The 15,494-nt window shown below is 45.1% G+C and overlaps 1 protein-coding gene across 4 annotated transcripts in view; it reads left to right on the forward strand.

Annotated features, from left to right (window-relative positions):
* The window catches only part of INPP5D (inositol polyphosphate-5-phosphatase D), a 140,235-nt gene extending 125,449 nt beyond the window's left edge, over window positions 1-14,786 (forward strand). For 2 of the 4 annotated variants that reach the window (XM_072640526.1, XM_072640529.1), the window contains 4 exons: window positions 1,123-1,219; window positions 3,780-4,058; window positions 8,410-9,010; window positions 13,524-14,786. In XM_072640526.1, the coding sequence (XP_072496627.1) occupies window positions 1,123-1,219; window positions 3,780-4,058; window positions 8,410-9,010; window positions 13,524-13,526 (980 nt within the window). In that variant the 3' untranslated portion in view covers window positions 13,527-14,786. The remainder of the gene's footprint in view (window positions 1-1,122; window positions 1,220-3,779; window positions 4,059-8,409; window positions 9,011-13,523) is intronic. The other 2 variants (XM_072640528.1, XM_072640530.1) reach the window with 2 other exon arrangements.
* The last annotated feature ends 708 nt before the right edge of the window (window positions 14,787-15,494 follow it).

Raw genomic sequence — 15,494 nt, forward strand, 5'->3', positions numbered from 1 at the left:
TCACGTCAGTGTCATTTACCTTCGCAAAGTTAAAACATTTTTCAGCCAAGACCCTCCCCTCCTTTATGGAGAAGAGGAAGGAGGAGGAGGAAAAGAATAAAATACAGTCCCAGATTTAGAGCTGGAAGTGGCCTCAGTCTAACCTCCTCATTTTGCCCCAGGGAGGTTGTGGCTTGCCCAGGTAGTAAATGGTGGAATTGGTGTTTGAACCCCAGGTCTCTGATTTCATAGACACCATACTGTCCCAGGCTAGACCAGAGTCAAGGAGCACAGCCTGTATCAGGAGAGAGTGGAGACAGGGCTAGAGGGTATTTCCAGTAATTACTGTTGTAAAAGCAAAAAGCATTAAAACTACTTTTTAAAAATAAAGATAAATTTCAAGAGTGGGGCTAGATAGGACTGTTTGTCCCCAACTGGACATCGATGTTCCTGTGATCCCAGGATTTGAGGGGACGTCGGGGAAAAGGCTGTGAGACAAATCAGACAAATGCTCGTTGGTGGTTGGATTGTCTCGTTTTTCTTGATTTCCATCAAGTTTGGACACTTCAAAAGAGATTTGAACTGGCATTTGGCATGACTCTTAGGCACCAGGCAGCGAAGTGTGCCTTGTGTGCTCTGGCAGAGCTTGGCAGTGCCCTGACAGGTGCCAAGGGGCCCAGTGGCTGGCAAACTAAAGCTTTCTTTGGTTTTTCATCTTGGACATTGGGTGACTCCCACTCCAACCTACCTTTCATTTAAAGCTTCTCAAAGCATAGCTTCTCCTGAGGTCTTCAAAGTGGCTTCTTTAGGAAGAGGAATATCCTGAACTCTTTCTGGAAAAGTCAGTGAGCACATTTGTCGGGCTGGACATTCCTCTGCCTTTAGCAGGGCAGCAGGTTGGGTGGGAGGCAGCTTGGACGACTGCAGTTGGTTCTCCTATGGTCTCTGGCTTCTCAGAATTTCTAACTCAGGTCTTAAGAGGCCTTCCTAGTGGAGAAGTTGTCTTTTAGAGAAAAAGTGGGAAAGCCCTGCTGAGGAATCGGACACTGAGGACACTCCTAGTGAGCAATGCCAGTGTGGGCAGCAAACCTTGAGCTTTGCAGCTGGAAGTCTCATTTCTTCTTTTTAACCCTTTTCCTCCAGACTTTGTGAAGACAGAGCGAGATGAGGCCAGTGGGCAGAAGTCCCTGAAGAGCCTCACGAGCCATGACCCCTTAAAACACTGGGATTGTCCCTCCAGGTAGGTAGCAGATGTGATGGCATCATTTCAAACAGCCTGGGAAGCTGGGGAGAGGCTGGAGATTCAGGGTCTGGCAGAAATTACACTAAACCTGGAAGGAAGAGCTCTGGAGGAAAATTATCCCCACAGTGAACACCTCCCTGACAAGCCACTGTCCCACACCCTTGGCAGCTTCTCCAGACTTGCTCATGCCTCCTCAAACCCCTCAGGGTCCTGTTTGCCTTCCCCCCACCTCTCAGGTGAGGAGCATTCACCAGGAGCTCCTCCTCGTTCCTCCTCATCTCCCATCACTCAGATGTCTTCCCCTACATCCTTGTCTCTCATGAACAGTTTATTGATCAATCATTGACTCTTTTGGACCCCCCTGGACCATGATGGTAATGGGGTTTTTTTGGAGGGAGGCAAAGAACTGGAGTGGTGTCCCATATCCTTTTCCAGTGGATTAAGGCAAACTGAGTGAAGTGACTTACCCAGGATCACACAGCTACTAAAGCGTCTGATCCCAGAGTTGAACTGAGGGCTCCCTGAGTCCTAGCCCAGTGCTGTAGTCACTGAGCCACCCAGCTGCCCCTCATGAACTTGTGATCCCATCCCATCTTCTCTAGAAGATTAACCCATCAATCCCTCCCATTATTCTTTTTAAAAATTATTTATCATAATTATTTTTTAAAGCCTGAGTCTCCCTGTCTCACCCAGGCTAGAAGTACTGGGGCCATGATTGATCATAATGGGAGCTTTGAGCTGATGCATTCCTGGGCTGACCCAGTTCTAGCCGCCTCAGACCTCCTGATGCCAGCCACCACCCATACTCCTGACCATGTAGACAAAAGATCTACACAGCCCCCTACACCTCAGAACTCCTGACCCCAAGAGGTTCAATGCCTCAGCCTTCCTCTCTCACTACTTTCCTCCAGTCTCTTCCCAGTCACTGGCTGGTTTTTCCCGCTGCCTACAAAAACACTCATGTCTCCATCTTTACAAAAATGAATGATCCAACTCTTCCCCCAGCAATTATCCTACAGCTTGCCTCCCCTTCATGGCCAAACTCCTTGAGAAGGCCCCCAATAATTGGGTCTTTTTTCCTCTCACTCTCTTCTAACCCCTCTATAGTCTGGCTTCTGAAAGTCCTTGCACTAACATTACCAGTGAGCTCTTACTTACCAGATTTAGTGACCTTTTCTCACTCCGCATCCTTCCTGACCTCTCTGTAACATTGGCACTGTCAAAGTTCCCAGCACATACTAAGTGCTTGATGCTTTCTGACTGACTAACTGCTCCCTTGGGCTCTCAATGCCTCCTGCCACCATGACCCTAGCACAAGTTTTGGGAAAGGGCAGGAGAGCTAGTACAAGTCACCAAAAATAATTCCAAAAGATTTCTAGGTTTAATCTGCATTGATTAAGGGGAAACACTTTTACTGTGAGCTCCTGGGATCCCACCAAACCATTATCTCAACACACACACACACGCGCACACACACACACCCCCCATACACTTTTACAAACATACATACGTAAACACACAAATACATACACACACACACACACACACACACAGACCTTAATCTTCACAGCTAGGATTCAGCCAGCCAATGTTACCTCTTGACAAGAACCACTGGCCAATGACCTCCGTCTCTGCTTCGGGAGACTGATTGGAAGCCACTTGGGAATCCTACTATGTCAATGAAAATGTCTGCATTCAGGTTAGCTTGAAGTCCTGGGGGAAGTGTCCAAGAGCAAGGAAGTCCCTTTTCTCTTGGTCAGAAGCCCTATGATTATCTTTGCTAATGGCAAGAAGAAACAGTTCAAATGGCTAATCCAGATCAGGGCATGACTTGAGCATCACATCTCTCTCATTTTGGGCTGCTGTCTGGTTCACTCTCTGTTGTCTGTGTCTTGGATTGGATCTGGGCTTGTCTCTCTTCTGCTACCTGTGACTTTGGGCAATGCACTTGACCAATGTGAGCCTCAGTTTCCTCCATTGTAAAATGAAGGTTTTTGGACTAACTGGTTTCTGAGGTTCTTCTCAGCCATAGGTCTCTGATCCTATGAGTCTGTCATTCTGGAGGGCAGACAAATGACTTAGACTTATATGAAAATTTGCTTTTATTTCTGCTTAGCAGGCCTTAGCAGATAGCAATGGAATGTGGTCCAGAAGCAGGATGGTAAAACAGAGGAAGCCCAGATAGGGGGGAAAACCTGGCTGCAGAAAATCCATTAGGCGAATCATGGGCTCCAGAATAATTGGAAATTAATGATCATCCTACTGGGACAGTCCTCCCATCTTGCCCTAAAAGAGGAGGAGGCTGAGTCTGCCCAGTGTGAGCATTTATGGGATCTGCTGCCCACTGGCATGGCCTGGAGTTTGCAGGGATAAAGGAACAGAGAGGAAGGAAGTCTGAGAGGCCTTGGGGGAGGTTGAGATCCAAGCAGCTGAGGGGCATCTGTCCAAAACACTGAGAGGTGTGTGTGTGTGTGTGTGTGTGTGTGTGTGTGTGTGTGTGTGTGTGTGTGTGTGTGTGTGTGTGTGTGTGTGTGCGTGTGTGCGCTTTCCTTTCTAGAGCTCATTTCAGTGGCTCCAACTTCACTGAGATCACCAACCCCAACTATCTGGGGATGGGACATTTCAGCCAGCAGATGCCCCTCCATGGAAAGCCCGCCATCTCATCTGAGCTACAGTCCACCTTCTGGAGCTATGATCAACCTCCCAAAGATGGCCCCTCAGTTCCCAACTGGGGAGAGTCTCCCACGACCCCACCCTCACAGCCCCCGTTATCTCCAAAAAAGTTACCTCCCTGCTCAGCAAACCGAGCTCCCAATCTCAGGACCCAGGAGCAACTGTGAGTATCATTTTTCATGACCAAATTTTTGGACCCTGGTAAAAAGTCAGGGGATTTCCTAGGATCATGAAGCTCAGAATTGGCATGGGCCTTTGAGGTCACCTAGTTCAACCTTCTAACCACTACCAGAAAGAATCCTTTCTACAACATCCTGACCAGCAGTAACCTAGACTGCTTGAATACCTCCAGGCACAGGAAGTTCATTACCTAATAAGAAAACTATTTCTAGCACTGGCCCCAGAGTCAAAGAATCTGGACTCAAAGTTCACCTGAGATTCTCACTACCCATGGGACCTCAGATTCCTCAACTAGAAATTGCTGACATTTATATGGCTCTTTAAGGTTTGCAAAACGCTTTACAAAGATCTCATTTTATCCTAACAACACTCCTGTGAAGTAGGTGCTGTCATCCTCATTTTAGAAATGAGGAAACTGAGGCAGCCAGGGTCACACAGCTAGTAAGTATGGCAGAATTCAAACTCAGTTCTCCCTGGCTCCAAGTGGGGCTCTCTCCCACCACCCCTAGCTGGCAGGTATAAAATGAGGGGATAGACAGAATGGCCCCCGAGATCCCTTCTAACTAGAGATGGATGAGCCACCCTGGCCAGCTCTCCTTCCTGGACCCTTCTCCCTTCTATTGAGCTGAACTCCACCTCCCAATGGTCCACATTCTGTCCTCTGGAGTCCCACAAAATGGGTCCCTTCCCTCTTCCACATGCCTGCCCTTCCCAAGCCCGCAGGTGGCTCTTCTCATTTTCAGTCTCAATAGGTCCATTTCCTTCCACTACTTCTCATGAGACCCCAGATCTGGACCCTTTGCCATCCCAGGCTCCCTTTTACACACATGCTCTAGCTATTCATGTCTCTCCTAAAGACACAGGCTCAGAATCAGAGAGGGGGAGGGACCTCAGATATTATCCCCACTGACACTCATGTGGACTAACTTGCCCAAGGACGCACAACTATCCGGACTAAATAGTAGAAGGGAGATTCTAACTCAGATCCTGAGTCCAGGCAGAAGAGAAGAGGGATGGGGGTGGGGGGAGGAATGGAATCCCTCTTGCTATTTTGAGTCTTTTCAGTTGTGTCAGACTTCCCATGACCCCCATCTGGGGTTTTCTTGACAAAGATACTGGATCATTTGTCATTTTCTTCTCCAGCTCATTTTACAGATAAGGAAACTGAGGCAAACAAGGTGAAGTGACTTGCCCAGGGTCACACAGCTAGTAAGTGTCTAAGGTCAGGTTTGAACTCAGGGAGAAGTTGCCCTAGGTTCTGTTATTATCCCAATTTTACAATTCAAGAAACAGGCAAATGGAGGTTAATTGACTTGCCCAGGCTCACACAACTAGAATCTTCCTGATTCCAAGCCCAGTGCTCTAGCCACTGCACCACTGGATCCACACAAGGCAGCTGGAGAGACAGACCTTATCACTGCACTTGTCAGTCAATAAACACATGCCAGGCACTGTGCTAAGTCCTGAGACTACAAAGAAAAGCCAAAACAGACCCTTCTCTCAAGGAGTTCACATTCTAATGAGGCAGACAACTTGAAAATGACAGGGGCAGAGGAAGGTCTTTGAGGGGGGTTTTGGGAGACCAGGGAAAGCCTTCTGCTGAAGGTGACCCTTGAACTGAGTCTTGAAGTAATTATGAAGGATTACTTCAATGCTAAATCCTAATTACCTTAGTGGTAATTCCTAATTAAATTAAATATTTTTGTTAACTAGATGCTAAACTTGGTACTTACATTCCTTTAGTAGCATAGAAACCACTATCAGTACTAGCTATGTGACAGTCACTTCACCTCTGCCTCAGTGTTCTCATCTGTAAAAATGGTTGGGTTAGGGTTAGGGCAGCTACGTGACACAGTGGATAGAGGGCCAGGCCTGGAGTCAGGAAGATTCATCCTCATGAGTTCAAATCTGGCCTCAGATACTCACTAGCTATGTGACCCTGGGCAAGTCATTTCACCCTGTTTGCCTCAGTTTCCTCATCTGTTAAATGAGCTGGAGCAGGAAATGGCAAACCAGTCCAAGATCTCTGCCAAGAAAATCCCAAATGGGGTCATGAAGAGTCAGACATGACTAAAATACCCAAACAACAGTAATAAAATGATGGTGACATTTTGATATGGTAACAATAAAGTGGAAGTAACAATACCTACCTCCCAGCATTGTCCCAGAAGTCAAATGAGATGATACATGGAAAGTGCTTTGCCAACCTGGAAGCATTATATAAATGCTAGTTAGCTCTTGAGAAGGAAGCTGGAAATTCTTTCATCCAGAGGTGGGGAAGATGATGGGGACAGGGGCAGCAGATTCCAAGACAAAGAGATAGGAGATTAAGTGAATCCATTCCTTTCGATGCAGACAAGCCCAGTCTACAGTGAGATGGTTACCTCTTGGGGTACTCTACATTTCTACGAATGGCACCCAGGATTTAGAAATGATTTGGCAAATGAGCTGATTTGGTAACGATTTCACATTCAGTTCACACAGCCTTTTAAGAGATTTGGCACTCTCTCAGAGTAACTTCTGGTGCCTAGGAGGCTGCCTAGCTGCCTCCAAGACAAATAAAAGTTAAATGACTTGCCCAGGGTCACACAACTATTAAGTATCTAAGACTGTATTTGAACTTGAGTCATCCTGACTCCAAGCCTCTGTGCTGTCCCTCTGCCTTCAGTTAGTCAGTCAGAGAGGATAGAATGGAGGCAGGGAGACCAGTCAAGAAGTTGTTATAAAATAACCCCGGGGAAAGAAGGAGAGCCTGACACTGAGTGGCTGCTGTGTGAGTGAGGAGGAAGAATCTACAAGACTTGGCACCTGACAGGCTACGACAGTGAGGGAGAGGCAAGGACTGCTCAGAGGGGGAGGACGTGAGTGAGTGGAAGGATGGTGGTGCCATCAATAGAAACAGGGAAGGAAGAGGAGAAAGCGTCAGAAAAGGATGAATTCTGTTTAAGACACAACGAGCTTGGGATGCCTTTGGGCGATCCAGTTAGAGACTTCAAGCATCCCAATGGATGGGTCCTACAAGAGCTCAGGAGAGGGACAAGGGCTGGCCGGACAGATCTTCTAACTACTGTATACGTAGTAAGTGCTTGGGGGAAGGAGAAGGATATGCATTAATTAACCACCAACTATATACCACTTTTTGTACTAAGTGGTTTAATAAATAGGATTTCACTCAGTCTTTAGAACAACCTGGGAAGGTAGGTACTGTTATTAGCTTCATTTTACAGTTGAGGAAATTGAATCAGACTAAGGCTAAGTGACTTGCCCAGGGTCACAGAGTTAGTAAATGTCTAAGGCTGGATTTGAACTCAGGTCTTCCTGACTCCAGGCCCAGCATGGCACATAAAGCTATCCCCAATTTATGTTTGATAAATGCTTATTGAATTAAATTTGTCTGATAAACACTTACTGGATTAAACTGAATTTATTTCAATCCATTATTATTTTTATAATTATCCATTATTTAATAATTATTTGTTATCATTCAATTTATCCATTATTTCATTTGTCCTTCCTAGCAAACTTTGTAGAGTAAGCAAGGCAGGTGCATTTTCCTCCTTTTGCAGATAAGAAAACAGCCTCAGAAAAGGGGACTCTTTCTCAGGATCAAATAGCTAGAAATTGGTGGGGGCAGGGTTTCTTGCAATGATCTTTTCCCCATGCCATGCACAATTAGGTGAATTCTGCTCCATTGCCGCTTTTGTTCATGGCCTCCCATGTTCTGGAAGAAGGGGTTGCAGAATACTTTCCCAAGGCATCCATTAGGATCCCACCCAGGATCAGGCATTAAAATGTGTTTCCTATTCTCTATCCCGTGATTTGCCTGGCCAGAAGCCACTGTTCCAAAAAATGTCTGAATCGGGGGTTGTAAAGAGTCAGAACTGCTAGGAGGGAGGACAAGAGGAAGAAATCAGTATTCAGGTGTCCTCGGTTACAAAGTGAAGAAATGTTGTCTCTTGCTCAAGATCTTACAAGGGCCTGATGTCTAGAAGGTACCTGATAAATGTGGTTCAAACTCACAGAAACTCAGAATTGGGCAGGACCTCAGAGGCTGTCTAATCTAACCCAGCACCAATCCCTCAGTATACCTGACAAGTGTTCACCCAACCTTGGTTTGAACATCCCCAGTGGCAGAGAGCTCCCTCCCTCTCCCTAGGCAGCCCACTGCTCTTTGAGATCATTCTTAGCATTAGACAGTTTGCATTGGAGGTAAATTGAATGGCATTGCATCCCTGATTTCATTCAATTCTGTGTAAATTCTTCTTTCTGTGTTTGTGACTTTCTAACTTGATCTCCTTCTGTTCATCTTTGCCCTTTCTTCCCAACGGCTACAGGCCCAGTGACTTAGGGAAGAACATGGCAGATCCCTTGCCTGTGGAGGAAGTGCAAATGACAAAGCCAGAAATGTTTGAGAATCCACTATATGGATCTGTGAGTCCCTTCCCTAAGCCAATGCCCAGGAAAGAGCAAGAGTCCCCCAAGGCCTTGAGGAAGGACCGCTCAGCCTGCCCAGACCCTGGAGCTCCATCTCCAGCCATCATCCTCACGAAGCCCTCAGAAAGTGAGAGCAGCAAGTTGGCCAGCAGGCAGATCTCTGCCCCTTTCCTCCCTGTGCCCAGGATGCGCTCCTTTACATGCTCCTCCTCTGCAGAAGGGAAGACTCCATCGGGAGGTGAAAAGACCCAGGGGAAGCCCAAACCCCCCACACCCTCAGAAACTCCAATCCCAGCTAAGAGGCCTGTCAAGCCTGCTAGGTCTGAAATGAGTCAGCAGGGGAATCCAGGACAGACGAATAGGCCTCCTCTGCCTGCCAAGAGTCCAGCTGTGTTACACCTGCAGCATTCCAAAGCCCGGGACTACCGAGAGAGTTCCGAGCTCCCACACCACGGGAAGCATTGGCCAGAAGATGGGCCAATCAGCAGGACCTCAATGCAGGTAAGTGAGGAAGAGAGCAAGACGGGAAGGGAGGGACCAAACCCATCAGAGGCATGAGTCATCTGCCAATGCTGGAGAGGAAATGAGGCTAGCCTCTGTCAAAAGGTCAGAGGTACAAATGAGGTCTGGAAGCTAAGAGGACAGATCATCAGAGAAACCCCAAAACTTCAGAGCCACATGATATGAAGGCTGCTTCCCTTGCGCAAAACAAAACTCATCATCAGAATGTACATTTGTCTTTGTTGTGCTTACCCCTTTTGCAAGGTTATCTCACCAAGCAAGGTGATCAGAGCATCTCCTAGAATCTCTTGCAAGATAGTCCAGAGGCTTCTGGAACCCATCCCTTCTTTCCCACTCCTGCAGCTACCATCCTAGCTTATATCTACATTGCCTCTGGCCTTAACTACAGCCTCCAAATAGCTTCCCTGCCTCTGGTCTCTCTGTCCTAATCCATCCTTGAGATGCTACAAGATCAAAGTTTCTAGTGGACAGCTGTGGTCATACTACTCACCTGCTCAGAAAACCTTTAGTGGATCCCTTGGGTCTTCCAAATAAAGCCCACACTTCTTAGAATGGTGCTCCAAGTCCTTCATAGTATAGCTTTAGTCTGCCTCCCCAGTCTTATTATCAGAGCTCCTGTAGCACCTGGATCTTGCCCCTTGAAGCATCCAGATTCCCTTCTCATCTCTGAGCTCAAACACCCCAGGAAGGGAGTTCTTTTGATGAGAGAGACTAGAGACTACTGAAGGTCATTGAAATGGCTGGGCAGGGCAGGACAGGGCTGAGCAAGGAGGTCTGAGCTAGGTTGATTTTAAAAGCAGCCCTAGGGAAGCCATCAGAGCAGCTTCTGCCACTGCTCTCTCCTGGCTACTCTGATCACAAGCTACCAGGAACTCTGTGAAACAATTATGGTTTAATCCCAATCCCTGGCATGGCACTCAAGAACTTCATGGGCTCACCCCTAGCCCTACCATCTCACTTCATGATGACTCCTTCCTTAACCACCCCCCTCTCACTCTATCCTGTACTTAGAGCAGCAGCTGTGAGAATGTGAGACCCTCAGCTAGCACCACTGGATGTCTAACATCCCTCCCAATTGTCTCCTTCACCCACCCCATGTCCTAGCCAAACCACTGGCTCACACTAAGCTGATTGTCAACAAACACCACCAACTCATCTTTTTTTTTCACACAAACAGCTGCCAAACCAATTTCCCTCACACCATGCAGTTAATTTTTTTAACCTAAATTTGGGACTTAGCCCTGCCCCTGCCCATATTTCTAGTCTCATTTCATACCTTCTCTTTGCATAGTCAATGCTTCAATCAAACTCATCTTTTCCCATTTCTGGGCCTTTCCCTACACAACCCAGCAGGTCTGAGATGTGGACTCTCCTTTGTTGCCTCAATTTCCACATGTTAAATTCTATCCCATCCTTCAGTTCAGGTGACACATCCCTCATAGAATCTTCTCAGACATACATGAGCTCAACTTCCTTGAACTTATCGAGGTATTTTTTCTATACATCATCTATCTAGTCAGAGCATTCTGTTTCACTATATTGTAAACTGCTAGAGGACAGGAATTTTGTGTCATTCTTTGAATCCCTGTGCTTTGCTCAAATGTTTGTTCATCTCAAGTTGGACAGGACCTCTGAGATCACCTAATCCAAGCCCTCACTTTAAAACTGAGGGAATAAGCCACATCAAGGTTAACTGATTTGCCGAAGATCACACAAGTGGCCGATCTGGAATATGAATCTAAATCTCATGACTCTAAAATACTTGAACTGAATCTGGATCTTGATTCAGTTTTATAATATACTTGATAATTCCCCTAGTTTAATGTCATCCACAGATTTGAAAAGCATGACTGTGTATTAATTTTAAAAAAAAATCTGACAAGACAGGACCACGGACAGAGGTCTCATACTCTCTCCAGGCTTATAAAAATGTTATCAATACCCTTTAAGCATGATCAATCAATTGCAAATCTATTTCCTGGAATGATCACATTTCACTATTCTATCTATACAGACATCATGATAGACTTTGTCAAATGCTTTGCTGAAATTAGGATAATGGTATCTGTGACATTCCCCTGAGTAATGACATGAGACTCAAGAATAAATAATACCCTACAGGTGATCTAGTTCAAACCCCTCATTTTACAGAGGGAGTTAGCTGAGGACTGGAGAGACAAAGTGACCTGCCCAGTATTACACTGGTAGCAAGTACTCGTCCCAGGATTCAAACCTCAGGTCTTTTGATACCAAATTTCATCCCATTTCCACCATACAATACAATGCTATCTAAAATAAGCTTATTTTTGCATGGTATGTGGATTCATGTTGACTCCTAATCACTGCTTCCTTTTCTAAATGCTGATGAAGTACCTTTTATTGACTTGTTTCAGAACGTTGTTGAAGATTGACATCATGTTTACCAGACTGCATGTACTATCTCAAATTCCTCTCTACCTTTTCTCCTTTTGGGAAACAGGGACAACATCTTTCCAGCTGACACTTCACACCTTCTCCAATTTCTCCAAGATTGTCTGGAGGGATTCTGACAATCTCACTTCCATGATTCTTCAGCACTGAGACCTGGAAACGAGAAGCTCCTTTCTAATAGCTTCACATTCTCTCCCTGTCTTCTCACCTGTCTCCATTTCTTTGTTTCTTTAAACAGATGCCATCTTGAACTATCTGTTACTTGTTCTGCCCTTTCAAGTCTGAAGATCACTCTCTGCTCTAACTCTTTTTGGTGCCTTTATTAAGGACTTGGAGGGATAAAAGCCTAAGATCCTTGCTGGTGTGTTTAGCATTTTCATAAGGCTCATATCATTCTGGGCTTTGCAGTATTCTTGTGACTCTTTTGTATTCATTTCTGGTTACATTGTCCATCCTTCCATCTTCCGTCTACATTTCAGTATTTAAAGGGAGTCATGAGCTGATTAATATAGGAATTCCTGCCACCAGGACATATAGTGACCCGTCCATGATTTCTCATCCTGGGCAATTTTTGTTCTTGTTGTCCCATATACTCTGCATGGAGGATCAATCCAAAATGGAGGAAGTTTTCCTCTTCTTAACCTGATAAGAACTTGCTTTTAAAAAAAAAAAATGATAACTGCGTTTCAGTGTAATTGGTTTCCTTTGTAAACTTATACATTTTACTTTATATGTTGAAAAATGTTATTTAGAAGCATCCATAGGCTTTACTAGTCTGACTGTCACAAGAATTCATGATACAGAAAAGGTTGAGAACCCCTGGCCTAGTCTTCTGATATTTCATAAGCCTTGGGCCATCCAACTGCCTTGCATCCCTCTCATGATAGGACTGGTCTCCCTTCTTTTCTCATGATACATCTCCTCAGTGGTGTCCCTAACCCCACTTCCTAGTTGTGGGTCATCACTGGAAATATGCTGTTACCCCACCTGCACCCATCATGCATCTCCCCATTGTTCCTAGGTCCACCTTCCAGGGCCAAGCAGAATGAGCTAAATCTTTTCTGTTTATTGTGTCATACCAGCCACTATCCAAATTAAACTGGAAAAATGTCTTTTCTCTGGAGCTCACAGCCTCACGTAGACAGCAGTGAAGGGCAAGGGTATAAAAGACATAAACATGAGTGGGCAAATACTGGCTCAGGATTAAAACAAATGTATTTGTTGACATTCTACATAAGTCAAGGACTCAATCAGATGGTGTGGGAGAAGAGGCCTTACAGCTCTCACAGTTGATTGATCGACGAGTCTCTTGTTTAAATAAGGTGGAGATGGGAGAAATTCACTCCCTCTTTTATAATTAAAGTTTCTTGGAGGAATGACATTTAGGGAATTGTTTAAATGAAGAAAGGAAAAGGCTGACAACCTGGGCCAGGGAGAGGGATGGCAGAGATGCTGGAGGCAGAGAGTAAAACATAAATGGATAAGACTTTGAAGAAAATTGCCTGAGAAAGCCTTAAATGATAGATCAGGAAGCAAAGAATTGGGGACAGTTCAGGTAACTTAGGCAAAGACTTTACAGAGAGAGGGAAAGATGTGGAGGATTTGGGTTGTTTTTTTAAGGATGGCTAATTCAGTTCAATTCCATTCAACAGGTATTTATTAAATATTTAATATGTTCCAAGCATTGCAGTAGCACAGGGCCTGCAAAGACTGACTTCAGGGAGCTTGCTCTCTGCTGCAGAGCTGAGTATACAGATGCACAGGCATTTTATTTTAGCCCATGCCTTGTGTATATATCCTTTATACACATTTGTTCAATTAAATGAGGGTTGAGAGAGGTCATAAAAAAATTTAAAAATTGATATTTCACCTCTAAGAAGACATTAAGACACTCTTCTGGCTCTGTGACCAAAATCATTTAACTTCTCTCACCCCGTTTTGTTTATCAGCAAAGGCAGGGCCAGATGCCATGGACCAGATGCCGTCTTGGGTTTCTTTGTGTTCTAGGAGAGTAAGACCATAATGTGTATCTCTCTCTCTCTCTCTTTCTTTCTCTCCATAGTGAGTGCCACCCAAACAGGCATATCCTGAAAGAGAAGGTGGATAAGCCTCTCCTACACTCTCCAATCTGATGTTCCTGACATTGTTTGCAAGGCTTTTTGTTTTCAAGAAATGGACTGAGCTCCTCAGCAATGACTGGATTGCACTGTTGGCTCATTGGGTGAAATTCTTTGGGTTAGAAAAAGGAGAGATCCAGATGGACTGCAAAACACCCAAGTGACCAGGCCACCTGTTACAATTCCACAGGGGCCATTGCTGATGCCTTAGAGCAGTGATCCAGCAGCCAGCCTTCTCCAAAGGAGAGAATAAGGTACAAATGAGGGAGTGAAAGAGACTCTCTCGACAAACCAAAGACACGAAGCCCGGGCATATCCTGGGCACTGATTCCCTCAGTGGGACATGTAGCCTGGGCAAAGCATTAATGGGGATGACCGGGGCAGGTCAAGCAGGGAAGTAAAGAACAAAGCCTTGGGGACTAAACTAGGTAAATAAAGTCAAATGCTCTTCCCTTCCAGGCTGTTTGTTCACATTCACTGACTTAGGGTACAAAGCAATCTATCTTTGAGGGTCATGGAGTCACAAAGTAGACTAGATAAGGTCTTGGGCAGTTCTGGCTTCTTGGTGAGGTCAGTGGGAAAAGACATCATTTAATTTAGTGTAATATAGAATGCGATGTAAGGAGACTCAGGGTTAACCCCAAGGGACTTAGTCAATCAAGAAAAGGTTACCTTCCTCAGCCCAGACCTGTCCTGTGAGGGATGCTAAGGTCCATCTCACATATCCAAAATCTTTCCTTAGGTTTGTTAAGCACAAGGATGTCTGACCAAACTAACTTATTCCCATTTTCCTGGAACTGGAGCCTTAGAAACCCCTAACACTTAATAACCAACTAGCATCCACTTCTATACTGTTGCTCAAATCAGAGGTGGTACCCTTCCACACAGTGTGCATTAGAATGAACACATCTCGTTCTGGGTGGTGGACCCTCTCCACCCTTCTCTGTAACTGTCTCAGGAATACACATCTTTTTCCCTTTGTGAGTTGAGTGGGATAATTATTTGGTGATCCTCTCCCCCATCACCACCCCATTCAATTTTATCTTAAATGAGAAAAAACATTAGTGTTGGAAACAAAGGTATTGTGTGTGTGTGTGTGTGTGTGTGTGAGTGTGTGAGAGAGAGAGAGAGAGAGAGAGAGTGCCCTAGTATGCCAACATGTTTATAGAAATGTACCAATTAAGTCAATAAAGTCTGCTTTTCTCACACATCTGCTGCCTTTCATATTTTACTCATGACCTTCAGGACTACATCACCTTCCCGTGGATCTTTCCTGTCTGTTGTTAACTTGGCTAACCTTGAGCAAATCATTTCATCCCCCTCTCTGGGCCTCAGTGGAATATAAGACTGGAGAATTCCTTCCATCCCTCCCAGGTGTTGATTCTATGGGTAATTAGAACATAAGGTTCTTGAGGGCAGAGACTGTCATGTTATTGTATTTGTGTCCCCAGTGCATTATAGCATGTGAGCATAGAGATAGGGACCAGACCTGCAGTTACATAGATACAGGGAATTCCCTGGTAGTGAAACTCCTCTTCCGTTACAGGTTGGCATCTTCTCTGTGGCTCATAGTCTTGGAGTTGTCAAATAGTGCTAGATGGGCTAAACCAGATTAAAAAGTAATTGGGAAATGTTTAAAAAATACAATAGAACATAGATAATGTTCATTTGTGTTTTCCTAAATCAATGTGTGATTCCAGGGATGCCTTTGAGTTTGACACCACTGTGAGGTTAAATGACCTGTCCAGGGTCACACAACCAGCCTGGTTCAGAGGCAGAGCTTGAACTGGATCTTTCTGGACCCCAGGCCAGTTCTCCATCCACTGCACCGTGGCTGTCTCTATGGCATATAGTGACTCTTTAGTGTTTTATTCATTCATTCATTTATTATGAGTGCTATATCTCAAGCTTTGTGG

This window comes from Notamacropus eugenii, chromosome 2, assembly GCF_028372415.1.
Source record: "Notamacropus eugenii isolate mMacEug1 chromosome 2, mMacEug1.pri_v2, whole genome shotgun sequence".
In the NCBI taxonomy this organism is placed as follows: Eukaryota; Metazoa; Chordata; class Mammalia; order Diprotodontia; family Macropodidae; genus Notamacropus; species Notamacropus eugenii.